Source organism: Paralichthys olivaceus, chromosome 1, assembly GCF_024713975.1.
Source record: "Paralichthys olivaceus isolate ysfri-2021 chromosome 1, ASM2471397v2, whole genome shotgun sequence".
NCBI classification, from domain to species: domain Eukaryota; kingdom Metazoa; phylum Chordata; class Actinopteri; order Pleuronectiformes; family Paralichthyidae; genus Paralichthys; species Paralichthys olivaceus.
The window spans coordinates 19,269,839-19,296,826 of NC_091093.1; the positions used below are offsets into that span (position 1 = coordinate 19,269,839).

Below are 26,988 nucleotides of genomic sequence, written 5' to 3' on the forward strand. Positions count from 1 at the left end.
GCACTTTGTTTTGGTTTTATGCATAGACCTCAAAACTGAAGCCAAAGTGTCTCAATCGCCGCCTGGTGGCTGGCTGCGGTACAGGTCATAAATCCTGCCTCTTCCGTATTAGTGGATAAAACATGGGTCAAGTAACTGTCAAACTGAATTTTCTCATATGGTTTCTGTTATTTCAGGTAGTTCTTATCAGTTTGTATATCCACCATTATCTTTGGTTTTAATTAGTTATTTAATTCTATAAAAACAGGATGAGACATCATGAATGGCGGCTGAGACTGACTCGTGGTGGGTTGAGAACATGTGTCGGTGGAACTTGCTCACTGCTGCGCACACTGTAGCTCCAAACGCTGTCATCGGTGAGAGATGGCAGCTTTTGTATCAGGGACATTTCTGGATATTGGGAGGAAGTGGAGACATGTTCATCTTTATAAGCAGTTGATGGTTTTATGGTTTTGTTCAGTCTAAATGCTCCCATCAATAGAATCCTGCCTTTTAGAAAGAAATCTAAAAATCAACAGAATAGTTTTTGTTCATTTCAGAGTTTTACCAATTTAGCTGTAGCTAAAAAAAAAGACGTATGTTCTCAGTATCTTAACAAAGACTTTATAAATTGACACAAAAAATAAACACCAGCATTACAAAAAAAGACAAACAAAAGTTAACCTAAACACACAAATGCAGTACTTTGTTAGTACTGTTAAGCACCATTTAGCAGAAATCAGTATTGCATTGTCAGTTTCTAGAAATCCTCCAGGGTTGCATTTGTTGCATTTCTAAGAGAAAGAGTTTCCACCGTGTGCTCTCCCTGGAGACGGGGTCAGAGTCAGTCCAGGTGACGTAAATCTTGGCCTGTGTCCAGCTCCAGTACAGTGTCCAGAACTTTCCTGGAAAGTGTGTTCGTCCTGTTTCGCCCCACACGTACGAATTTGTGGTGTCATCTGTCTGACCTGACGCTGTCCCAAGAAGGCAGGGCTTTGAACCACAGTGGGTGTACTTACTGTCAATCATTGACATGCACCAAACCCCTCGCGGCTGCACCCAGGTTCATAGACATCTCTTTTTCCCAGCTCTGAATCGATAGCACACTTGTGTTAATCGGATGTCCTCTCAGCACAGTCTCATCACCTCCCCTGCTGCTGCAAAGGCATTGTGCAAACATGCATTCTGCTCAGTAAGAGAATTTAACAGTACCTGAATAGACTGGATCACGTGCTCAGCTGAAGAGCCACCTTGGTCGCTTTGGAAAGATGCACCAGATCTGGATATTAAACTCCAGCAATGCAGTATAATGCACCCGTATCATGTGGTTGCATTGCTGTGCAAAATAGTAAACGTTTGTCATGAACAGCCTAACCAGCTGTTATGGATGCCTGCTTGCCTACTTGTAGTAAGGAGTGTCTCCAGAGGACGGGACTCTCTGTTGTCGGCGGACGGCACAGATGGAGTAGGGTTTGGGCTGTAAGGTCATGCCCAGTTTGGGAGTGAGGGTGGGGACGGTTCCTGGAGGGAACTGGAGGTGAAACCTCTGCAGCAAAGTGGTGAAAAAAAGGAACATCTCCATCCGGGCCAGTTGTTCACCTAAGCAATGACGCCTCCCTGAAAAAAAAGAGAGAAGGACTTTTATATAGACCCGTAAAAAAATGCACAGTCACACAATATCAGGCTCATTTGGATTGTGGGTAATTTCATCGGCCAAGAAGGTAATGTTTTCATCTGCGTTTGTTTGTCAGCAGAATTACACCAAAACTATTGAACTGATTTCCATTAAAGAGAACATTTAACATTTTCATTTAATCCTCAGAATAATTTGTGCATCGTGAGGGAAAAAAGGAGGTTTGATATTCATGTGTTTGCAATTCAGTGCAGATCCAAATAAAAATCAGGATCTGAATGTTGTATCATTCTAGTTGAAGAAAGTGGGTTCTAGGAAGGAAATCTTCTTCATGCTCTATATCAATGTGCTGTGACAAATCTAAATGGTAACAGGAAACACACAAGAACTTATCTGACATTTACATTTATGCTACGTGGAAAAAAGTTTTACAGAAGAAAAGAAATAGCCCTTTTTAAAACTACTCCTTTTCCCTCTTACTGCAGTGTTGGTAGTAGAGTTTTGTAAGTATGATACTGGTACTGTACATCACTTCACACTATGTTGAGTTTTGTTTCTGTTGTTGGCCTGACAACATCCATTTCAGAGGTGACTGCAGGCCGAGGCCACACTGTATGAACTAATAGTAATCAAGGAAATGTTCTAAACTATAAAATATGACTTATGAAAACAGTTTGTGGGCAACTCAACTAACTCTGGTCACTGTCTTGTTAAAAGCTGCAGCTCATAAACAGATCAGGAGTTTAGCATTTTTAGAGAAACATAAAGAGACTAACCCAAGGAGAAGGGAAGGAAGGCCTCACGCTTCACAAAGTTGCCGTTGCTGTCCAGAAACCTCTGCGGTAAGAAAACGCCGGGGTCGTTCCAGTACTTCTCATCAAAGTGCACCGAGTAGAGGTTCGTTATCACCATGGTGCCTTTAGGAATCGAGTACCCTTTGACTTTTGCATCCTGGGAGGTGGCACGGAAAATACCAAGCGGCACGATGTTGCAGAAGCGAAGGACCTCGTGCAGAACGGCCTCCACGAAGGGCATCCTATGCTTGTCCTCCAGCGTGGGCGCCCTCCCGTTGGAGAGAACGCTGTCAATCTCTTTGTGCACCCTCTCTTATCGGAGGAAAACAGGCACCATCAGGCATTTATTCACATGACGGTACAATTAAACAAAACACATCTCTTTTGTACAAGATGAAATATTCTCAAAGTGTGACGATGCTTCTACTACAACTGACCTTGAATGTTGGGGTAGAGGGCCATGTACAGCATGGCCCAGCGCAGGGTGTTGGTTGTGGTCTCTGTTCCAGCAATTATGAGCTCGCCAACTGAATAGATGAGGTTCTCGTAGGAAAAAGACGAACTAGGGTCTCCTGCATTCTGTTCCAACTCATCCAAATAGGCATCGACATAGTGCCGAGGTGCATGTGGCACCCTGCCCTGAGAGAAAGTCTGTATCACCTGCAGTAAGAAATCATAAACCTCTGCAGCGTTGCGGAACAGCTTCTGGTGTTTTCCAAACGGCACATACTCAATCCACGGGAAGGCGTTGTAGAGAAGGGCCCAGCCGCTCACTGCTAACTCCACATTCTCGCTGAAGATCTCGATCATGTGCTGGAAGTTGTGGTCGTCGTAGGTGAAGCGTTGTCCGAAGATGATCAGGTTGGTGATGTTGGACACGGCGTTGGTCACGAGGTGTTTGGGATTGAAGGGCTTCCCCTTGTGCTTATCGATGGCGTCGACAAAGAACATGCACTCCTCTGAGATCTTCCTCTCGAACAGCCTCTGGCCGCTGCCGAAGTAACGGAAAGAGTTGCACGCCAGTTTGCGGTGTTCAATCCAGCCTTTGCCATATTTACAGTTCAGAAGGCCTATGAATGGTGGAGAAGAAAATACACTCAAAATACAGATAAAACTCCTGACAATTAAATATTTCAACTGACGCGTTATTGCGCTGTCGACACAACAAAGTCTTACCGCCCATTTTGGTCATTTTCTTGAATAAAGGCAGCGACGGGCGATCAGCAAACACCTCACTCTGATGGTAGAGACATTCCCTCACACAATCATATCCATTCAACACCACAGTCAGGATGCCTCCCAGGTCAAGACTGAAAATCTGGAGAGAACACAGTGATGTAAGTGCTGCTGCTTTTGTTCTTCTCACACACACACACACACACACACACACACACACACACACACACACACACACACACACACACACACACACACACACACACACACACATCTATATTTCACAATTACAGACAAGCTGCAACATTAAGGGCTTTCATGAACCAGGAGGAGGATGAGGGTAAGTTAAACTTTCTGGACATTTAACAGGACAGTCTCCATCTTTACATCATGTGAAACTGTAAAAGAAACAATGTTATCAAACTGAACTCTTTGTCCTTAGTGTTTATTCTGAGGAGGGGGCTTCACTTTTTAGGGGAGCCAGATATTCTCCTCCAAGTAAAGGCAAGAGAGAGACCGCCTGATGTAAGGGCGAGCCTCTATTGTTCCTTCTTACAGTGTGTGTGTGTGTGTGTGTGTGTGTGTGTGTGTTACCTGTCCATGAACTTCACTCTGCTTCTTGAGGAAGACGTGCGGCTCGGTGGCCAGGGACAGTATGTTTCCTATGACAGGGATGGGAGAGGGACCGGGGGGGAAGCCCGGGGGTCTCCTCTGCTTGAAGAGCTGCCGGACCAGCAGGAAGGCGAGCAGGGCGACGGTCAGGCAAACCCCCCCGAGCAGAGCCTGAGCCCCGGACACCGGCACCAGAGACGTAGACTTGATCGAAACCATCTTTCCCCCACAGAACCGAGCAGCGTCTGTCCCCCTGCAGACTACAGCCCTGCTGACTGCAGCTCTCCCTCACACCAACTGCTGCACATATGTATCATCTTGCACATTTTCTTTCCCCCGCCTCTAAAGCGAAGGTTGGCCAGAAAGTCGGAGTTAACTGTTGCTGAACTTTGTTCTGCACGCGATCAATGATGGGGATCAGTTTTTGGTGCTGGTTGAGTTTTTGGTTACTTTAGTTTTTTTGGGGGGGGGCTGGGACACCACACACACACACACACACACACACACACACACACACACACACACACACACACACGGACTAGACATGGGTTGTTGTGAAACTTTAGTGAAAGGTGCGAAACGCAAGTGAAAAGTTTGACTCAGACACAAACTGGTGCAGGAGAATGAGTCAATGCAACAAGTCAGATGATAACCCGCAGACGCACTAATTGGCCTCACAGACTTGTTGCAGGGTGATTTAAATATATCATATTACACGAGTGTGTGTGTGTGTGTGTGTGTGTGTGTGTGTGTGTGTGTGTGTGTGTGTGTGTGTGTGTGTGTGTGTGTGTGTGTGTGTGTGTTTGTGTGTGTGGGGGGGTGTCTTTTGGAAAGAAAATCCTGCTGCACTGCACACAGAGTCTGGAAGTGGGTTTCCTATAAGAGCAGTACATGGAAAATCCTGCAGCACGTTGGAGTTCAAAAGTTGTCCTGTGGGTTTCAGGTGGATTTTAACACTTGATGTGCTGCTGTTAGAAAAGAACAAGGATGAACAAAGTTCTGTTGGATTCAACATTGCAAAGAAAATCACTCACACACAATGTAGAACCAAAACTAATAATTCTAATGAAACTGGTAACAAAGGTTTATTTTTTGTCATTGTTTCATGGGATGAAAGTTAAATGAAGATTCTGAGCACAATTTCCTTCTTATACAGTTTTCTAACAGACTCATTTAAAGTTAAAAAAATAGATATAAGCTAAAAAATAAAAACTCTGTGGGGCTGTGGGTTACTAACCCAAGTTTCTGACCATTCACAGTGAAATACTGTGTATTGCTCGAAGACAAATCGTGATCACATGTACCTGTGTTTCCAGGAAACTTTGAGTTAAAGCAGTATTACTTTTTTATTTTTTTAACTTTTATATTTCACTGCACATTTAATCTAATGTAATTGCTGGCCTGTGCACTTAAATGTTACATATGCTGCATAAACCATAAACTTTGAGTTAAACAAGTATTTCTGGGAAGCAGAGTTCGGGATAATGTCAGAGACTAAGTCCAATCTCAGTTGACCAAACATAATGCAGATTAGTTTTGAATGAGAAAAACAGAGTATAGATTCATTTAACTGTTACAGAGCTGAGAAGATCAATACGGTCATTTTGCAACAACGTAAGAATCCACTCAAAATGTCGGTTACTAAAAACATGGACTTCTAAATATCACTAACCTTCTAAATGCCCCCAAATATTAGTTTGATTTGTGTTTGCCGTGTTCAATCGGTGCAGTAGTGAAAGCAGTTATTGTTCAAGGCAGGACAAAGAGAGGCGGTCACACAGTATCTGTTACCAAACAATTCCCAGCTGGGAGAAGACTTATCCTGCAGATAAAACTACTAAGAAAGTACAAAAGTGTAAAATTCAGATGGGAGAGAGACCGACCACCAGCGGTGTGACGGGAGTTCGGAGCAGCAGATGAGCCAAGTATCATGTGGGGTCACTGAACAGGTGAACAGAGCCTCTCTGATAACATGACTGCAGACGCTGGAGAATCCTGTCACACGGTTTTCACCATACATGTAGGCTGCATGGACACGTTAGCATCTGTACACATTCATCTCCCTGTAAACCAACCATACCTACGCTGCTCTCAAAGGTAATGTGTTTTTTTGAAAATTGGGATTTTAGCAGCAAGACCTTCAACGCAGAGCTTATATCGTGATTGTAATTTGAAATTTCGGAAATAATCCGACAACCAGCTGAAGAGAAGACGATGGAAAAGTGTTTTTAACAGATGTAGTTTCAATGTGTGTACATGTAAAGAGATGATAAATACAGATGGAGCAGGTATTGACAAGGAAAAAACAGAGATAAATAAGTTTGTAAGTAGAATAACTTGATTAAGCCTGTATTGATACAATGATAGTGCAGAACATGCTGGTTCAGAGCCTGATTTCATAAACCACATCTGTTTGTAGGTTACTTCAATATGTAACATGGATATACAAATAATAACTAAATAACAAAAACTCCCAGAGCAATTTTTGTGCAAATTTGAATTTTATGTCACTCAGGTATGACTACCTGAGGAGACCCCATAAAGCACCTTTGTGTGTTACCCTGTTTTTGTTTTTAAGCAAATAAACTTTGCCCCAGTAAGTGGCTGCAGGTTCCTTCACCTCTACACGTTAATGCACTACATTCACAGGTCAGAGGTTAAGGTGAAAGGTTAAGGCGTGCGCCACATTCCAGACGTGCATGGTTGTGGGAGACGTTTTTGTCTTGTGGGCCAAAAAGCTGATCTTATCCAGACGCCGCAGGACGGAGGAGTGTTGGATATAAATGGTGTCAAGCTTTAATAATCTGACAAATCAATAATATTTCATAAATATTTTTAAATGATCCCTATCAATAAAGCAGCTGTTTATTTCCTCACTGTTTTACTGCCCACACAGTCTACACACAGTGGAGAACACAGAGTTTAACTCAGGTGAGTATTATCGTCTCGCTGAGGTGGTTTTTAAACTTTAAACAATTTGCAGTTTTGTAAAACCGTGCTCTCCTCTTTTCTGTGTCATCAGTTGGTCATGACTGGCTCGTCATCAGACGTGGAGTTGTTTATCCAGCTGTTACTTCCTGCTGAGGCAGCTGGAAGATTTTTTTTTTCTCTCCAAAGCCTCAAATGGCCTCGACAGACCTCCCCCCAGTCATTCAGATTTGTCAGGGCTACCTAATGAGGACATTCTTGCAAATGACTTTCTCCCCTTCCTGCCGGCTCCCCAGACTCATCAGCTGTTCTGGAAGCATTAAACCAATCTGTCAATTTTAATCAAATGAACATCTCACATCTTGTCAGTTGATGGGTTAATCAAAACATCAGCAACAGGAGTGTTTGCTGTCTGTGTCCATGTAACTGCATGGATTCAGAAAAAAATCCAAAATGTGAAACGTTTTATCTGGAAATTAACAAAGAAGTGTGTTTCTCTGGAGGGTATTAATTTTTTATATTAACTTATTTATTCTACTTATGGACCTCAAGAAATGCAAATATATTTTTCCATCTCCCTTATTTTTGGTGAAGTTCCAGTTAGTAGGATTTAGGGGGAATCATTGTCAGATATGGAATATTATATTCATAGTTTCATTCATAATCACCTGAAATTAAGAATAATTGTGTTTTGTTACCTTAGAATAAAACTTCATATTTACAAAGAAGGGTTCTCTGCCAGGAGTTCACCATGTTGCAGCAACATGTTTCTATGGTTTCTCAGAACGAACAAACTGAGCACTGACTGCAGAGAGGAGCTTTTGTGTTTTTATGTTTTGGTTAGGAGGATGAGTCAGGGGTATCCAGTTGGTAATTAGACCACTAGATGCCACTAAATCCTACATAAAACTTCGTAAAGGGGCACAACAGCAATTTTGCACATTCAGTTGACTTGTAGCGGTTCTTCTCAGCCGATGAAAACAGTTGTTGTTAGCGTACCCCTACATTCTCCATGTTCTCCTGTGTTTCTCTCTCCTGATTGGTTCTGCTGTGTTGTTTGTCCCCTGTGGGTGTGTCAGTCCTGTCTGTGTTCATCCAGATGGGTGTGGCCCACAGATACCCGCTCCCCTCAAACTCTCCTGCACGCTCATCAGACACAATATTTAAACCCCACATCTTTCCTGCAGTCCTCCCCAGATCCTTCCATCTCCTGGAGTGGTGAAAACCATTGACTGTGTGTAAAGATGATCTCCGCTTCCTCCCATTGTACAAAAATGAAGCTCAACTCCGCTGTGGTGATCGTGGTGTGGAGCTGTGGTATCGAGGTTCGGACGATACCTGTCCTCAAAAAATCGCAATTCAGTCTTAAAAAACTAACAGAACAACACTTGGACATCCATCAGTGTGTTGACAACTACCTGAAATTAAAGACATAATCTTTGGGAAAAATGTATTTAATGTGTACTCTGATGTTTTTGTTCGGGCCATGACCCGCCTACTAACATTCAGTCACTAGGGGACAATGAAGAGGATTTGGCTTCACATTTGGGCGGCTGTCATGTCGTCCATATTTATATTCAGTCAGGGGGAAAAAACTTTGGACTTTGCTTGGATGTTTTGTATTATAGGAAACAGGAGGAGTCCAGTGAAATACATATTGAAATGCATTATGGGAAATGTGGGATCCTATGTTTTCATATGTCATATGCAAGTCCCACAACAAAATTCTGGAAGAACTAATTCAATTCAACCAGACCAATTCAACAAATATTGGCAGTCCAGAGTATTTTTTTAACCCATTACAATGATTTAATATTACTAACGATATCTGAAGAATAGCCACCACCAGGTATAAATGGTATGGCAAAGCAAATGAATGCTGTCTCACAGGATGCAGTACATCATCGTATTGCAAAACTCTATTCTGGGTTAATTTTATTTGGTCCTGATCAGTGTATGGGTTTTAATGCTGTTACTGTGCTAGAACAGCATCAGTCTGTACATTATGTGTGTTCTTCCGGTCTTTCTATACTGTGGGGCATGTGCATACAGTATTTGTTTTGGGTGGGTCCCTTGACGACCGTGGATCTACAGTAAATTATTTACCATCTGAATAAGCGGAATCATCAAGTACATGTGGAAAATCGAATAAGAGACCATCCCTAATGCTGTCCAGAACCTCTGTTTTTCCAACTGCATAATGACACTAAAAGGCACTGCAAGAAGTCCTGTAATCCCTGTGCAACCACCGGCCAGCTGTTTAAATGTTAGGTTAGGTTTAGTTGGCTTCCTAATGGAGAGCTGGAGGATTTAAAGTGTATAAATCCACAAGCCTGAATATAATGTTCTGTTTGAAGATGCACAAATGTCCTCATCAGACCGGAAGCGTAACAAAACTATGTCCCTTTTCCTATGCTTCAGCTGGTACTACATTCTTGCTGCCTGTCCAAATAGCGCAAAGTGACGATATAGATTTGAAGGAAATTCTCTTTCTGGGTTTTTCTTTTAGTAGAATTCTGCAGCCAAGAAAGATGCTGGAACTCTGACAAGACAGACGAGGTCACACTGACTCAGCGGAGACTGTCACTGATGAGCGCTGCACTGAGCATAGCGCTGCCCTCTCTGTCATGAATGCTCTCCTGTGTTGTAATTATTTTTCCAGACCAATTCATGCCTAACATTTGGGGATGCGATCAGCGTGAGCTAATTGCATTCTTGACAATACGCTCTCCCCCTTGGAATGTCATTTCTCTGCGTCAAACTCATGTCGCCGGTCAGGGCATTGGTGATCTGAGGCGTGGGAGCAGCTCAGAGCCTAAAACTTTTTCATTAGATTAAAAATAAGGTGCGTCTGAACTGCTCAATTTGTGATGATGGCACTTGACACACTTCTTTTTTGCAAATTTGCACCATGACAAACTTCAGATTTTTTCCCTGAAAGATAAATATATAGAATTTCAATTTCTCTGCAATTTCCACAAATGAGAACAAGACTATTAGTATTGATCCTTGTGTGTGTGTACTTGAAACCTCTTGCTCCAGATACACACATGCGTATCTGTCTAGGAACTGCAACTCTATTGAGTTTCCTTGTGATGCGAAAAAAAAAAAACTGGAGGCAGGATGCTTTATGATACATCATCCAATATTGTTACATAAGGGGAATTAGAAGATGACCAGAGACCAGTAGCCCAGTAATTAGCTCAGAAACACCAGATGAACACCAGCGAATCCATGGAGCGTTCACAGTGATGTCATCCACACATAAAACTAGAATGGCACTCCATAGTCTCCTTTAATTCAGTCAAGCTGCACCAAATTCCACACACTCATAGATATCAGTTACCTAAATGATTCAATTAATCAAGAACCAGGAATACTACCATGGGAAATAAGTGAAAATGTCAGAAACGCTCTATTTTGCAGTGTTAAAAAAAAGTGGATTCAAGCCCTCTGATTCAAAACAGCACCAAAACTAAATGATTGCTTTTGTTACCCACACTGCATCCTTCCACCAAGTTTTGTGCTAATCTGCCCAGTAGTTTTTGTGTAATCTTGTTTACAAACCAATGTACCAACAAACCAACGGGGGTGAAAACATAACCTCCTTGGTAGATTTATTTAATCTAACCATACAAAAGGTATGAAAAGAAGAATAATCAAACTACTCTGCAGATTGGACTGGATCCTAAACTCCTCTAAACTCTTGGTTGCAGAGGTCTAGTGTGTTGAAACCCAACTCAGATATTATCATAAATAACTATGTAAAATATATAAAACAATGTTTTTTCGCTCGGCACTGTCAGATAGTGTGGACCGAAACACGTGAGGGAGCAGACCCTTTCTGAAGTGTCTCCCACAACTGTTCCCTGTTTGATAATGAACCTGAACAAGGAGAATCCTGCTGTTCTTGAAATAAAAAGGCATCTGTAATGATGGCACCGAAAGGTATCGACAGATTTCTGCCCACTCTGTATGTGTATATGTTATATATCTATATGTTCTGGCCACCTGTAGAATACATGCCCCTCACTATCTCTGGCTCTGTACATCTTAAACACTATTGATATCTCATTGATACACTTTAAGAACAGATGATGAATCGTCTTCATATTCTCTGAGCAGCATCAGGTGTATTAAGACTCTCAGTCACTGTGTGAAAGTGCCAGTAAAGCTTTTCTGTCTCATTGTTTTGAAACAGATTCTCTATCTGACTCTACAGCTTTTTGTGAATAGATATCATTTACATGTAATTACCATGCAAGCTCTTTTATTGGCTCACTGTGATTGAATTAGGTCTTCTGATTGGCTGGCGGTTTGTGGTGAAGTATCTGACTGGCCAATAGACTATCATCAAGTGCTCACTGGGTTAATACGGAAACCCATGGGGAACATATATAAAACCCTGCACTGTGGGAGTGCTCAGCAGATACAGTCTCATCATTTAATTCTTTATCAGCAGAAGATTTGTTATCTTATGGTGAGTATTGATAAAACGCTGCTTGTTTAGATTATGGCTGGACTGTTGCTGTTGGAAATATTAGATATGATGCTCTTTATAAATGTGAATGAGTGTCAATTACCAAATCTGTCTAATGACCTTGTGTGTTTTCTACAGGGAGTCATGATAATGCTGAAACTGTGGACTCTCCTTCTTGGCAACGCGCTGATCATTTGTCAGATTTACATCTCACAGGCAGCTCCATCCAGGTAAGACCTTGTAATACTCATATAGTACAACCAGTATTTTGAAAAAAAACAGTTTTCCGTTGTTTTTGACGTTTTTACAATAACTAATCAAAGATATTTATATAAACTTCATTTCCTCAGTGTCCCCAGGATTCTTTTGTATGATTTGTTCTTCATCACCAGTCTCAATGCAACATCCTGATAAATATAAAACATTCTATTTACCTCCAAATTAATTCTTAAAGTAAACAATTGTTCTTAGTTTCCTTTACCACTGAATTTATGTGGACAAATTAAAAATGTTTTCAAACCAATCTAACTGAACGTTGCTTTCCCCCCAGATCTGGCAATGAGTTGATGTCAGATGGAGTCACACTAACTAACGAAGATGCTCAAAGTTTTCTCAGAGCCTTCAAGGAGTTGATGCAGATAACTTCAGATGAGCAAGACCCCCGAGCAGCTGATGGGTATGGCTCTTACATATCTATCTATAGTCTCTCTATATAACATATAATATCTTTATCTTTATTAACGCACTTCTGTTTATGAGTCCAACAGCTTCAACTTTGGTGTGTATTGAGTGGTACACAGTGCAATTCATGTAAATCTATTCTCTGCCACAATCCCTCAATTCATGGACTTCATTCATTCATTCATGTGTGTAGTAGTGTCCTAAAGACAGCATGAAATCAGAGAACACGAGAGAATGTGCATGATATATATTAGACATAGACATTAGTATTGTACAGCATGAAAACAAATCTATTGGATCTGTTAGCATGACACTGAAATATGAAAGCATGACATTTTTAGTGAAAAAACATCATCTGTGTACGTAATCATATTTATATGCATGCCACATCTACCATAAGCCTGTTTCTGCATGTTTGTTTCCATCTCTGACAGCCTGGACAGAGCCATGTCTAAGCGTTGCACCGGCTTGAGCACTTGTGTGCTGGGCAAACTCTCCCAGGATATTCACAAACTGCAAACATATCCCCGCACCAACGTGGGAGCGGGGACACCGGGCAAGAAGAGAAGTCTGTCTGAGCAATATGAAAACCACGGCAGCTCGTACAACTGAAGCTGTCCCCCATCTGCTCTTCGTCTGTCTGAGCTGACTTCTGCTTTTTCATCCAGCTCTATCCATCCTCAGAGACTGTTGATGCATGCGGGTCATGTTTGTTGGACTAACTTACATCATTGCTTTATTTCACATTGGCTGACATCAGGTTTTGACAGAGAACTGAGAGTGTAATTGGCATTTCTGTAAAATACAATAAAGAAAATAAATGCATCTTTACATGAAACCTGCATATATTTCATTCAACATTTAAAACATGCATGAATATTAAAATTTGTAAAATGGTAAGTATGCCTTTCTATAATGAACGCACAATTATTAAATAATTTAACTCCAGGCATTTTAACTGTTTCATTCGTTATTGACAGGTCTACAGAATATATTTAAATAAACAGATATCTGCTCTGATCTTAACAAACTGTGTTTTACTATCTTTCTGATAAGCAATGTCACAGCACAGAAGCGAGGATGCAACACATCCACGTGTGTGACCCATCGCTTGGCCGACCTGCTGAGTCGGTCGGGGGGACTCGGATACAACAACTTTGTTCCCACCAATGTGGGCGCCCAGGCATTTGGCAGGCGGAAGCGTCACGGCCCTGTGTGAGCACAATGGTACGTTAGCACTCCATACAAGTCACTATACCTGCCTTGTGTTTTAAAGCCAAGCTTAGAATTATTGTACTTTCAAATCCAAAGTACTGTATTTGATTTGGTGTTACAAGAATGTAAGGTACCATTTTATATCTTAATATATACATCAACAGGAATCTCTCAGTTTGTATGGCCCTTTGGAAATGTACGTGTTCTCAATTTCAGGACCATGTCTTGTACAAGTGTTGTGTATTTCAACTTTACATTTATTCTGGGGAGTTGCTTTATGTTTATAAAAACAAATATTGGAACGTCTCCATCACCATTCCGTGACTGTCAGTTTTCAAATGTTGCACTACGCTGTCAAATATTGAAGAAAGCCGAGTGACCCACACAAATCTTAAACAAATCTCAATCTTCTCTGAATTTACTGCGGCCTACGAGCCAATGTTTGATAATTATATGTTTTCTCTCCTTTCGTTTACTCTCTAGGACTGAATCTTCCATTGAGTGAAAAAACTGCATCATCATCCACCGTTAAACTCAAGAAATGTAGAAAAAAATACCCTTCACAAACATGGACTGATGTATTGCTGTCAGACAACTAGACAGATGCCAGTTTTAATTTGTAGTCTGTGCTTAGAAAATTACTAACATGTGTGTCATTGTCGTTAACTGTATCTTGGAATATATTCTCTTCTGTTTAGAGAGATGATAATTAATTTATTTGTCATTTTCTTGTGCACTTCTGACCTATCTCTACTGTACAGTGTGTGTATGAAGTCTTTCTCTGTAAATTTGTCAGTTAAACCTTCAACAACTGAGGCTGACCTGGGCCTTGATGTATAACTGTTCTTTCATGATAGTGCACAACGCAAGAATGTCAAATGTAGTAATATTTGTGAATTGAAAGCAGGAATAAATTGTATTTTAGCTACATGAGGTTTTTAATGTCCTACCGTGTTTTTGTTTGATTTGGGTAACTCAAGCTGAAAACAATATTGAGCTTTCCACAACTACAATCAGTTCATTCACAAAATGTAAAGAAAAATGTGATATGCTTGTAAAATCAAACCATGATATTCACTTTTCATAATCACTGACATATTCTAGGCAAATACATAATTAGATCATCTCCAAACTGGTTGAAAGTATGTACATTTCAAAAACTGTGGCCACACCTGGCTCATTACGCCCCCCGGTGGTTCTAATACGTCACTGCTGGAGATACATACAAGACAAGTGTCTTAAATGAGAATTATGTTCAGTTTATCCAACAGCATCACACTATTGTACTTGGCTTCTAGTAAAGTTGTTATGTTGTGTGCTTCCCCATCTAACAAGTTATATACTTGTTATAAAAAACACTTGATTTTCTACAATGACACTGATAAACACTAATAAATATATTTCGATGTGTTAATTTTCAAGAAAAAATACTGACATTCTTTATGGCTTTACCAACCAGAGTGGGAAGTTTGTTTTTGACTAATCACCTAAATTACATGTTTTTGTCCAATGGTCCTAAAATGAATGCAGCTAAATCATAGAGATAATCTTTTTTATTCAATAGCACCCACACTATCCAAGATGCAACTCAATTAGATTCATAAAAGTACATATTTTGGTGTCTTATGCTTGTAGCAGTTGTATGCAGGGAGATAATCATAGCCAACAGTGCAGACTTCAGTGCTCATGTGATTGCAGAGCAAAGGTGAATATGAAACTAAACCCTTGGACAAACATAATATGAACAAATGCATGATGTTGTCTTGTCTCAGGATGAGAAAGGTATTCTCAAGGGGCTCCACATTGTCAATGGAGACTATGTGAATGGAAATGACACAATGTTACATCAGTTATTACATTTATTATCAAAAAGAGCTCACGAAAAAATAAATGTTTGGAATTTGGTTCAAGAGATGAGAGATATGTTTTGGGGATTTTCCCTGTTTTCCATGAATCAGAAACTGATAAATGCCTCAGGTCAGACTTGTTTTAATGTATTTGGTGTGAAGTTATGTCACAAAGATGCACTCATTATCTACTCACCACTATACAGATGGAGGGCTGGGTGAAGTGCTTGAGTCCCCAAAACACTTTTGGAGTTTCAGGGGTGAACAGCGTTGCAGCCAAATCCCCCCACAAAGTAGCCGGGGATCACTTCTTCAAATGTTAAAAATCAACATAACCCATAAAATTCCTCCATACTGCTCCTGTGCTGTCATCCAAGTGTCCGGAAGCCCCGACATTCAAACTTGACTGGAAACAGTGCCATTTACACCAGGTCTTTATCCTAAGTGTCCGCTGTGATCCTCCGTCCGGCCTCTGGAGCTATCAAGAGTTCTTGCTGATCTTGTCTCGCAGACATTTAGACTAAAAACTTGGTGCAAATGAAACTGTTTAGAGTTTGAATGTCCGCTGTTATCCTCCAAATCCTGAGCCGCGTTCATGTTCGTGCGCACACACACACTGCATAAGCTCTGGCCTCGATGCTCTCGTCCAAGGGGCACGAGATGACATGGTGTCAATGATGCCATTTCGATTTGAACGTGAATGTCAGAGCTTCCAGACACATGGATGACACCACAGGAGCAGCATGGAGGCATGTCATGTTTTTGTTCTGTTTTAGAACAAATTTAGTTCAATTGTATTATATTTGGCTGCAACGATGTTTACCCCTGAAACTCCCAAAGTGTTTTGTGGACTCAAACCCTTCAGCCCCCCCCCCCCCCCCCCCCTCCATTGGCATGGCAGTGAGAAGACAATGAGTGAATTTTCCTTTTTGGCTGAACTATCCCTTTAAGGTTGAGTTAAAGTGAATGTTACGAGTCGGGAGCAGGTTTGTCCGATTATTCCGACATCACCTGAACGCGCAGACAATCAACACCTGCTGCTTACGGCAGGAGGAGGTTAGCGCGGTGCTGTTAGCTAACAGCTAAAATGCTAACCACAGTTGTTCAGACTTGTAACTGTCGCTCCCAGAAACGAATCTTGTCTGGACAAGGAAAACGGAGGTTTACCGCGGTTTTCAAATGTGGGAACCACGGACATGCTGGGACGCTAAGCTCGCTCGGCCCTGGCAGAGGAATGGCGCACTTTTACGGTTACAGCGCGGCGGTAACGGGCTAACTGACACCGGAAGGAGGTTGAAGAAAGTGCGCCACAAAACCACAACCCAAGAATTCGTCGGACACCAAGTCAGGGAGGAAAGATTCACCTGAGTGTGAGTGACCTTTCTTCACTTTGAGTTCCTGTGTTGTGAAAATGAACAGCTCTGTCTGATAAACTTCTATCTCAAGGCCTCGCTGACATTTTGGTTTGTCAGTGTGTGTAGACAAACCTGCAGGTGTGTGTATCCATGGTTTATCGCTGATCAGGACTGTTGTCTTTTGGCAACACCATGTATTTGGGGGGTTGTGTGTCAGCCTGCTCACCTTATTTGTATAATTAATAATCTGAGCAAAGATGTACTTCAAAAATAATTACCTCCTTTCAGTATCCCTTCGCCCCATCAAGATGTAGGCATATTAAGATAAGGCTGAACCAATATGGCTGGAGTGCATTTATCAATATGCCAAATTGTGCCAGTATGATTTTTAAATGTCAATGGTGTGGTTTTGCTGGTATTTATGTACTGAAGGAGTAAATCACATGACGTGGTAAAAACTTTGAGTTTAAAAAAAGGTAGAAATGCAGCTGAAAAACGATACGCATGGTCAAAGACAGTCTGAAGGAACCAATCGATTGTGATTTGGTTTGGGATCAGGTGTCTTGGTGCAGAGAACTAGCAGCAGCCTCATGCTGCCACCAAACTCGACACAAGACCACAAACTCACAAAAAAGGATCAGAGCCCTGAGCGATATCTTCAGGATCATGATTCTCTAGTTTTAGTGCCCCTACATGTAGAACAACATGGGCCAGGTGGTATAGCTCAGGGCTTATGCCCCTTTCTATCTACATGTATGGTTGATGGTGTCTTACTTGGTCTTGGTTGGTGGAAATAGGGGTCACACATAAATTGTGAGCCTTGATGGATATTTCAGTGTTTATGCCATTTTCTGTCCGAAGTTATGATCCTTGTTGGTGGCAGGTGCCCAGTACAAATAAACGCACATGGCGGACCTCTAACATCTAACAGTTACAGACTGGAGTAGATAATATAAATTTACTTTACTTTGTCCGAGTGATTATTTCAATCCATCTCTTTTTGAATTTTAAAACTTGATAGTTCATCACTGTGTAGTAAAATTACTTTTTATCAGTTTTCTGGCCATATTTTAAGTGTGTAGTCAACGGTCAATTAACTAAATAAATGTGTACAGATTTTTGTTCTGTCTGTTACATCTCCATTTTACACATGTTCCTTTACAGCAGCAGTTAGTGTGAACTTCCTTTGTAGAATGAAGGATGTCCCCAGAAACCACTTGTTATAGTAACACCCCCCTTGAGTATTGTCACTATTTCTCTGGAGTTCTTGTCTAACAGACCCTGAGCTTCATGCCTTCTGGTCTTCCTTAATTGACATGCTTATGCTTCCAGTCGTTTGACTCATCCATTCTGGTGTCTCTTTTGAAACTTGGAGTATCAGCAACAAGGGATTATTACAATATGACTCAAATACACAGAGGTGTATTCATTGTAGCAAAGATCAAAGAGTTGTGTCTGAAAAATATATAGAATAATTATAATTGGATGTTGTTTAGAATATTATGTGATGGTTTATTAAGGTAGGTGGGACCCCTCCAGTCACATGTCCTGTGTGTCCACTACATCCATGGTGGTGAATAATATTTGTGTCATTGATGTATCTGAAACTGCAGACACATATCTGAGCGTTGTTTCTGTGGCAGATGCTAAAGGTGTCCAAGGATAGTTTCTGCCATTTTTGTGGCTTCTTAGCTGATTTTCGTTTATCTTCTTGTTCAGCAAACACTGCTCAGCAAAAGTCAATGTCTGCGCACTTATACACTGTGCTTCATTTGAAACAAAACTTTGAGGCAGGGAATTTATAAATTCTTGATTTTCACTTTAGCTAAGTACTTAAAGTTATCATGTTAATCCTGGTGATAACAATAATGACAGATGTACATATTGAAAAACAGACTTCAACATGGCTTTAATGAATGTTTAGAAGAAGGGTGTTTGCAACTCTCCAGAGTGTTGACCGTCAACACATATCTCAGTTGATTAGACAGCGGAGAATGGGGCGACTGTTGGATGTGAGTAGCCATGTGCAAACTCCCAAACACAGCTAATGAAGGAGACAAGGGCTGGTGTTCCTCAGAGGAACTGTTTGAGTTACCAAATCTCTTGAGTGTTTAGGGACGAGCAGCTGTCACTTTCGTCTCATCACCATCTGGAGGAAAAACTTGGAGTCAGTGAGAGCTGCATTATCTTACTTTTCTTTTATCTGTTAAACAAAAGATCAAGAACTTTATGTGGGTGCCAGCTGGTTGCTTCAAGTTTTCTGCACCTATGAGACAATAGGAAACTTTTAGTCTCCAACACAGGGGAGACGGCGACGTTATGTTCTGTGGCATGGAACATTATCTTATCCTATCTTTTTATTCATACTAGGGGTGGGCATTTGATTACATTTTCTTAATCGATCGACGGGAGAATTAACGATCCATTTTGGATTAATCATTAAATCAGTTTTTATTAATTAAAAAACATTATTTAACTTTTTAAATATTAAAAATGCAATGAAAATACAAAATACAGCGTGTTTTTCCTCAATGAGATCTTTATTACTTTTGTTGCAGTTAAACTGACGTTCAATGGTTAAACTTCAAGATGTGTGCTGCGGTGCTCTAAAGCAGAGGAGCCTGCAGCTACGAGATAATAATAATAAAAAAAATCATATTAAACAATAACTTAACCAAAAACATAATAATACTAAGGTCTGACAGGTTTTGTCAAAATGTAACTCAAAAACTATCCAAAATGCACCGAGTCTAAAAAGAGGGTGATAGAGAGATAGCTTACCTTACAATTAATTAGGCTACTTAACAAAGCCTCATAAAAATAACTAGTAGGCCTAACTCACATACAACTTCAGCAGCAGTCTACTGATTTTCTGTTGATAAAGATAAGCATGTTAACATGCTCTGGGGTCAGATGCGACCGCAGCCTGGTGACCGTCAGTCTAGCCGCCGGAAACCCACGCTCTGAGGGGACTGACGTTACCGGGATGCATAGGTACCTCCGCGCTAACTTGGCTAGCCTGGGGAACATTTTTCCATTCACTTTCCACCAGTCTGTAGTGGTGCAATCCAGGGGTGGGGGAGTCTCCCTCAGAAAGTTCTGAAGTTCTGCTTTGATGCCAGTCTCGCATTGAGTGGTATAGTGCTCTCCAAGGAGTTGTGCCATAGCAGAGACCCGGACCTGGGATGCCGCGAGGCCCGCAACACCAATGTTTGCGCTCCCCTCGTCCTTGTCAGACAACACAGCCTCGTCTCCCCTAGCCTGTGGGATAGCCGCCCTACCGGTCTCCACTGCCTCTCCAAGTTCAACCAGTTTCGCATTAGCAGCCACTCTCTGTGTTGGTATAAGAAAGCCCAGGTGCTTGTGACGAGGTTCCAGCATTGATGAGATCATCGAAAAAAAAAAAACGTGATCAATGAAATTCTTAACGATCAATTATCAAATCGTCGATTAATCATGCCCATCCCTAATTCATACACCTCTCTAAAGCAACACTTGCCCCATTCTTGTTTATGTTGAAATGCTTTTTTACAGCAATTATATTTTTGTGTGTATAAATTGTGCAACTTTATCTTGGAGATTTTGTGAGTTAGACACACATAAATTTAATCGATGACCCATTTTTGTAAAGGGCTTTTGGAAAGGCCTTTTTAGTGGCAGAACTTGAAGATTGACACCTGTTCAATTATTTTATTTTTATTTTGCAGCTTTTATTCCTGGTCGCTATGCACTATAACTGAAGTCTTATCTGTCTCTAAGCAGCTTGTCATTAGGTGTTGAGCCTCAGTGGCATCTTAGTAGTGTTAAGGAGGAAGTGAATAACTCTACTCTTTCCCCTTTTCTTTCAGATTAATTCCGTCACTGTCCACCCAGGTACCTCTTTCTTTCTAACCGGGCTAACTATGTGTTACCCTTTTGGTAATATTGCATTTGTATGAATTTCCATTATTTACTTGTTTGTTTCTTTGCATCTCATAAAGCGTTAAACACCAGTAATGATCTGCTTTCTCATTAAATGCAATAAGAGGTTCGCTCATCATGGCACTGAAGCAAATTTTAAATCCATGTGCAATGTATGGCTGAGTACATTGCAATTCTAAAGTCAGAAAATACACCAGAGCTCGCTTTTCTTTTTGCGCTACAATGCCACCATGTGGAAAAGCATGTGCATGTTCCTATGGCAGTGTTGCATTTACTTGTGGAATTCTTATAGATCAGTAAACAGAGATACATTAATGTATAGGGCTCACAGGCAGTTATTTCTGAAACCTCAAATGTTTTGACACTGCTGTTTCAAAGTGTTTCCACACAGGATCATTAATGCTATCAAGTAGTGTCTTTATAACCTATGTGCAAAATATTTTATTTTCTGATATTAATTCACATTTTCAGTGTCAACTTTTCATAAAATATAAAGTCACGCTCTCACTGTTCACCGGACATGCAAAATTGTTCAGTATTGTTCGGTACCTCCGGTACTGTAATAAATAAATAGATAATATTTCCGCTTACATATTTTCGTTTGCATTGCAGGGACATGTAAAAAAAAAAAAAAACCCTAAAAAGTTTGTGTTTTCAAGTTTGCAAAAAATATTATATTATACACCAAAGTACTTGTGATAACATGCTGTCTTCAATCTAGTAACCGATGGAATACTGATCCCTTCATTGTGCTTCTGCTCTGTTGTGGATATTCTGCTTAGCTGAAAGCTAAACAAATGTAATGGATTGATGGTAATTGACCATCAACCAGTATATTGGTTGTATTTATCTTACTTCAAGTCTGATGCTGACATAGTACCTATCTATCAAATTTCTGTTAAACATTGCCTTCACCATCAAGGAGGTTATAGTTAGCAAACAAGAATATATCAATCCAACCCTTTAACAAATGCCCTAGTTTTTGTCCATACTGTCCATAGATATTATGTAACGGGAAATTAGTGTCCTGTCCCCAAGACTGCCTATATACTAATGTGGTCTCGACGTTTGTCCCACACACCAATAAGTATTCCCATGTCCAAAAACACATTCTGCTGGCTTGAAGAGCCTTTTTTAATAATACAACACTTTCATACTATATTCATAATGTGCTACGGTGAACACTGCAGCCAATTCTGCTGGGTTTAATTTGATGTAATGTCTGGGCCTAATTTGGCTTCTTACATGTCAGTGGTAATGAAACTTTTGTATGTGATCTAGATCCCCTCCAGTTGAATTTCAGGATGAACTTTGTGCATAACATTAAATTCAAAGTGATGGAGAACCCCATGGCTTTTAATTGTGCAATGTATAAATTAGGATTTTAATATCAAAGAGAAGAAAGGAATATAGAATTTCCAAGATCTTTCATGATTTATAATAGCCTATTGCTATTATTTTTCTTGGCTTACTAGTTTCTACTACTCTACTTTTCCTATGTAAATGTTAATCTAATAATACCTGCTTATTATGTGTCCTACTGACTGTCGACCTGAATGCAAATCAAAAACAATTTTTAAAGAGGACTTCTAATGTAATAAAAACTGACAATTTTATTATGGCTTATGGTAGAAGGAAACAGCTTTAGAAAACCTAGCATATTTATTTTTCAATATAAGCCCCTCCTTCATTTCTACAGAGGTTAGATCTTGACAAAGGTTTCTTGTGTGGTGACAGTGCCTGACCTCCCTGGACGGCATCATCTTCCAGTCTTTGATATGTCTACCAGCAGCCAGCCACTTGTTTAGCATGCCGTAAGAAGGAGCTCCCTCCCCACAATGTCCTTGTTGGGTGATAAACCCTTGAGGCAGAGGTTGCGGATGACTGCAAGAAGGCTGATGTTGACTATTTTGTCAAACATTTACGACTCGCAATTTTCAATGACCCAGATGTTATTAAGTTCAAACTTTCTGCAAAATCATTCAAGGAGTTGAACTGCATGTGCATATACTGAGAACTGTTAAACTCATCTCCTGCCTCAGGCCATTAATTTATCCATCATCCTATGTACCTAAAATATGTAATGCCAATCCAGATACTCAAGATGGCAGCAAAGAGCCATAGAACTCTACTTCTCAATTCATCAATTTTCTATTAATGAAGTATATTAATAGTGTTTACTGTTTTCTTTTCTTCTGTGCCAATTTATACAGTGCATTAAGTCAGAGATCTTTTCTTTCCAGGTTTTAAATCTGTCTGATCAAACGAATCACTGTAATAAGAGAAAATTCACGGAATGGCTGGTAAGTGTGGTAGTAACTTAATCAGTTTATGAGATGATGAAAGTCAAGGATATCGCAGGGTCCATGAAGAACAAATTCAAACACTAAATGGCAGTATGCTGTTTCATCAAAAAAGCCTTGAATTAAAAACACCAGTGGTTATTTACTATAGATTTGTTATTACTGGTTACCACTATATTTTAAAATAGTGATTATTTTAGCCATTTTGGCAGCTTAATCAGAATAATGCCAATAAGTCAACTCACTGCCCTTCTAAACTAAATTAATTAATTGTGGCAATGTATTGATTATTGAATTAAAAGAAAAGAAAATCTATAAATACTCTGACATTCATGATACTTAGCTCAAGAGCACAGCCTTCTTGACACCCTGACTACCAAATGCAAGCTTTCACAGCACCTTTGGTCACATTGAAGACTTAAGTCATTCCTCAGGCATATTTACAATGTGGCTTAGATATTTCTAAAAACAACACTAAACAGACTTTGCATGTCCTGCGTTGTTTTGTCAATGATTTAGCTCCTTGCTCACTTTCTCTCTCTCCTCTCTCTCGTTCTCTCTGAAGGCCCCTTTGTAGGCATAGGAATGCCCTGTATGCACTCTGAAATGTAAAGCAGGCCTTCTGTTCAGATATGCACACTGCTGCTGCCGATCTGTTTAATTGTAAATGACAGAGGGATTTATAAAATACTATGTTTGATAATGATCCCTATCTGATATTCTCTTATAGGAGGCACACACAACATGTTGTCCTAATTGTTAGACTTCTCATTAGACCAGCATCATGGGACGTCGCTGGATAATGAAAGCGCTGTAATGTTGTGGTATTCATCTTGTCCTGTGTGTCTTCTGATCATACATGCATATATTGAAGCAGCAGTCTTAATCATATAGCATTGGACTGTTCAGTATTGCCCACAGCCGATGTTAATGTATAAGCCATTTTTATAGACCAAAATTGTGTGTACAGTTTTTGAAATTGAACATTTTGAAGAATCAAAGACTAAGGATTAAGAATAGTGTTAATTCAAATTGACCTGCAAAAAGCTTGATGAATTATTAGGCTAAATTATTATTTGAGCCATTTGTTACTTGCTGCTATAGATTGTATTTCTTTTTATCGGTCCTTCTCATTCTTGTTGATGTATTTCTGCTAGTTGTGGACATGAACTACCAGCTACAGGCTTGCAGTTAGGGGTCTGAAGTTTACAGTCCATATGACAGATCATTGCTCTGAAATTTGCAAAGCTATCACTAGTATTAGGATACCTGAACCTGAACAGCTTAATACAGTTTTTAATCAGTTCCAGGGATCCCATTAATCTGTGTCACCTTTTCACAAACATTAACACATAAGTGGAATCAATTTGTAGACAGGATCCAACCATTTATGTCTTGTTCTTAGTCGACTAAAACATCTCCTCCTATGTAAAGCTTGGTTTAACCTTCATTATAAATGCTACACCAGCCTTTGCAATTAATTGCCTATCATGTGGGTGTATACTTTAACCTGATAGTCACCTTACACAGACTTCATTCTGGTACAGCTATTGTACAGTTGGGACACCATCACACATCCCACCTTTGCCCTCATATCACACAGCACGCAGCACAGATAGATGCTCACATGCTGCTCATATTGTCTCCCAGCCACACTTTTAACTTCAAAGCCCTGCTCACCCTTGTGTCTCAGGAGGAATGTAGGCACCATAGCAGACAGCCTTCACTGCTATGCCATGGTTAACTATGACTGCAGGCTGGAGCACCTCCCCATGTCTCCTGATACTTAAAGCAGGGGTGGTAGAGGAGGAGGGGGGGGGGCGTCCTGTACAGCCACAGCTTACCACCTTGTTCCTTGCCACCATATAACCTGTCCATGTGAAACAGAAGTGCATTATGCACCCTGTAACAAGGCTACGCTTGTGTATACATAAGCATAACCTATGTACGAAGGTGTGCATAACCAGGTTGGCTAAGTATGGATTTTTCTGGGATGAATTTCATAGCTTTTGTAGGTAATACCAATCAAGCAATCTAAAATAGATGAAAATAAGAGTTTCCTCAAGATTTTTAAATGATGTCCATTTGTGCGATATGATTTTAGTGACATTGATTCTTTGTCTGGGTCTTGAAAGTGTCCTCACTGTTGAAGTGGTGGTGCTCAGCTCAAAGGAACAATGTGGTGGATTTACTTTATTATGAACAAAGCTTTTGTCTGAGGTGCACGCATACTGAACGGGGGTCCAGAGTCCAGAGTCCGGCTTTGAACTATCAGGTCAAAGACATCACAGAACTGACTCGCTGTTTCGCATTCATCTTGTACCTCACATAGGAGGCCCGTCACATTTGTCCTTTTGATTGTCCTCCATTTCTTTAAAGGTCTGGCTGGAACCATAGGTCATCTGGAGGCTTTTATGTGGAGAAAAACAAACGTTCTTATTCTTGCTCTTCACTTCAGGGGAAGAACTACACAGGGGTAAAGGCTTCCACTTGTTAGCATGACTCCCTGCTACAGTAAAGAAAACAATTTTAAATTGTACTCCAAAACAACAGCTTAGATTTTTAAGAAAGAACATTTTAATTCAAAGACAGAAAAGGCTTTGCACATATCAATAGAAAGGTGGGCACAGAAATGAAATCCACTGCCATGAAATATGCAAAGCAAGCCCACCACAGAGAATAGCTGAAAACACAGGTTCTTTTGATGTTAAGTCCTTTGGTTGTGCATGTCTTCATTCAACTAGCCTGTGGATGTTTTAACCTTCTGTAAAACTTGCTCCAGCACTGCACTCACCCTCTCTACATCAGAGTAATGTGGATCTGCAGTTCTGCCCATGATTCTTTTTCTTGAATGCCCTTTTCTTTACTAAGTTTGCAACTGGCCACCATCACATTTTACTATTATGTTATGACTGGACACCATCATTCTGAAATCATTGCAGTTCAGCTAATAATATCAAAAACAACTGAATGGATTTCCACTAAAGGAGGGATGTGATATGGATCAGAAAATAACCTATTATATTTTGGTGCGTATCCAGGAATACATTTTTCACTTAATTTTACTTTCTTTACATTTTCAACATTTTGTGAATTTTTCAAGTAATAATGCAAATACCTTTATAAAAACATCAGCAATGTGTACCCTGCTAATAACTATGAGCAGATTAAATTTGGTTCAGATCCGGATGATGACTTGGATCTTGTGAACGAAAATAAAAATAGGGGAATAGTTAATTCATCTTGATGAAAATAAAACAGGCAAATTCAGGGAACTATCTATGAATTTATGCAATTTGGTGCAGCTTGGTTGAATTTAAGGGAATTTTTATGCCTTGGTGGAGGTATGTTCTACTGAGTGCCATTCAAGTTGCTAATAAAAATTTAATTCAATAGATACAAATTTGGTATAAGTAATAGTTTATGGAACCTTTGACAAGAAATCACATCTCTCTATTTTTGTTGTGCTTCTCTTTTGCATACACACCCTCCCAAATGCTCTGTCTGTCCCTCTCTCTCTCTGCCTCTCTCTCTCTGCCTCTCTCTTTCACACAAAATAAAACAAATGGGACTAATAATCAATCATCCGTGGAACACGTATCCTTTGACTCCAGGCTATTATTGCTTGGGTGAGCCTATGTGTGTTGTGCAGTATTGACTGAGTTTTGACAACCCATTCTCAGATGAGAGGAAGCATGTCAGCACAGCGAGCATCACAAAGGGGGAGACGAAATACAATGCCGCCCATGCTAGAGCAGATAATTACTTTTTCCTTCTGATATATCGAAGTCTCCTGTTGGAGGTGGAGGTGTAAGGACCAGGCAGGGTCCCAGCAGTGAATGAGACACTGCTGGTCTTACAGGCTTCAGATGCTCCTGAAGAGAAGCTCTGGATTAGTTAGTATTCACTGGACATAACAAGGCCTTTGATGTAGCCAGTATTCTCTTCACTCACCAGGAGCATCAACATTTAATGAGACCTGATATCAGCCTTTTTAGGAGCTGTGAATATTTAAGATAAAAGCAAATTGTATTCACCAATACCAACAGACCACAAGGTGGTCA

General features: G+C 40.3%; 2 protein-coding genes and 1 long non-coding RNA gene across 6 annotated transcripts in view; 2 read left to right on the plus strand and 1 right to left on the minus strand.

Annotated features, from left to right (window-relative positions):
• Window positions 1-423: 423 nt before the first annotated feature.
• On the minus strand, window positions 424-4,495 carry cyp2r1 (cytochrome P450, family 2, subfamily R, polypeptide 1). 2 transcript variants are annotated; one of them, XR_011240968.1, is made up of 6 exons: window positions 4,177-4,495; window positions 3,583-3,724; window positions 2,844-3,476; window positions 2,389-2,718; window positions 1,192-1,596; window positions 594-1,069 (listed from the first exon to the last, which is right to left on the minus strand). XR_011240968.1 is itself a non-coding variant. In XM_069524388.1 (5 exons), the coding sequence occupies exons 1-5, from the start codon at window positions 4,411-4,413 to the stop codon at window positions 1,379-1,381; spliced, it is 1,560 nt and encodes a 519-aa protein (XP_069380489.1). In that variant the 5' UTR covers window positions 4,414-4,495; the 3' UTR covers window positions 424-1,378. The 2 variants fall into 2 exon arrangements, 1 of the variants encoding a protein (XP_069380489.1); XM_069524388.1 differs by having other exon boundaries at window positions 424-1,596.
• A 6,369-nt stretch (window positions 4,496-10,864) lies between these two features.
• Window positions 10,865-13,101, plus strand: calca (calcitonin/calcitonin-related polypeptide, alpha). The gene is made up of 4 exons (XM_020098723.2): window positions 10,865-11,602; window positions 11,741-11,832; window positions 12,153-12,278; window positions 12,718-13,101. Exons 1-4 carry the CDS (start codon window positions 11,507-11,509, stop codon window positions 12,893-12,895), a joined length of 492 nt encoding a protein of 163 aa, XP_019954282.1. The 5' UTR covers window positions 10,865-11,506; the 3' UTR covers window positions 12,896-13,101.
• Window positions 13,102-16,232: 3,131 nt separating this feature from the next.
• Window positions 16,233-26,988, plus strand: part of LOC109636801 (uncharacterized) — a 174,204-nt gene continuing 163,448 nt past the window's right edge. For all 3 annotated transcript variants that reach the window (XR_011240984.1, XR_011240987.1, XR_011240985.1), the window contains exon 1: window positions 16,233-16,715. This is a non-coding gene — a long non-coding RNA (uncharacterized lncRNA). The remainder of the gene's footprint in view (window positions 16,716-26,988) is intronic.

Bases quoted from the DNA above. Each gene is read 5' to 3' on its own strand.
- cyp2r1 (XM_069524388.1), bottom strand. From the start codon at position 4,413: ATGGTTTCGATCAAGTCTACGTCTCTGGTGCCGGTGTCCGGGGCTCAG. The intron at 3,725-4,176 runs GTAACACACACA...TGTTCTCTCCAG, and splicing joins AGAGTGAAGTTCATGGACAG to ATTTTCAGTCTTGACCTGGG. The intron at 2,719-2,843 runs GTCAGTTGTAGT...TCCTCCGATAAG, and splicing joins CCTCTACCCCAACATTCAAG to AGAGGGTGCACAAAGAGATT.
- calca (XM_020098723.2), top strand. From the start codon at position 11,507: ATGGGGAACATATATAAAACCCTGCACTGTGGGAGTGCTCAGCAGATA. The intron at 11,603-11,740 runs GTGAGTATTGAT...TGTTTTCTACAG, and splicing joins AGAAGATTTGTTATCTTATG to GGAGTCATGATAATGCTGAA. The intron at 12,279-12,717 runs GTATGGCTCTTA...CATCTCTGACAG, and splicing joins GACCCCCGAGCAGCTGATGG to CCTGGACAGAGCCATGTCTA.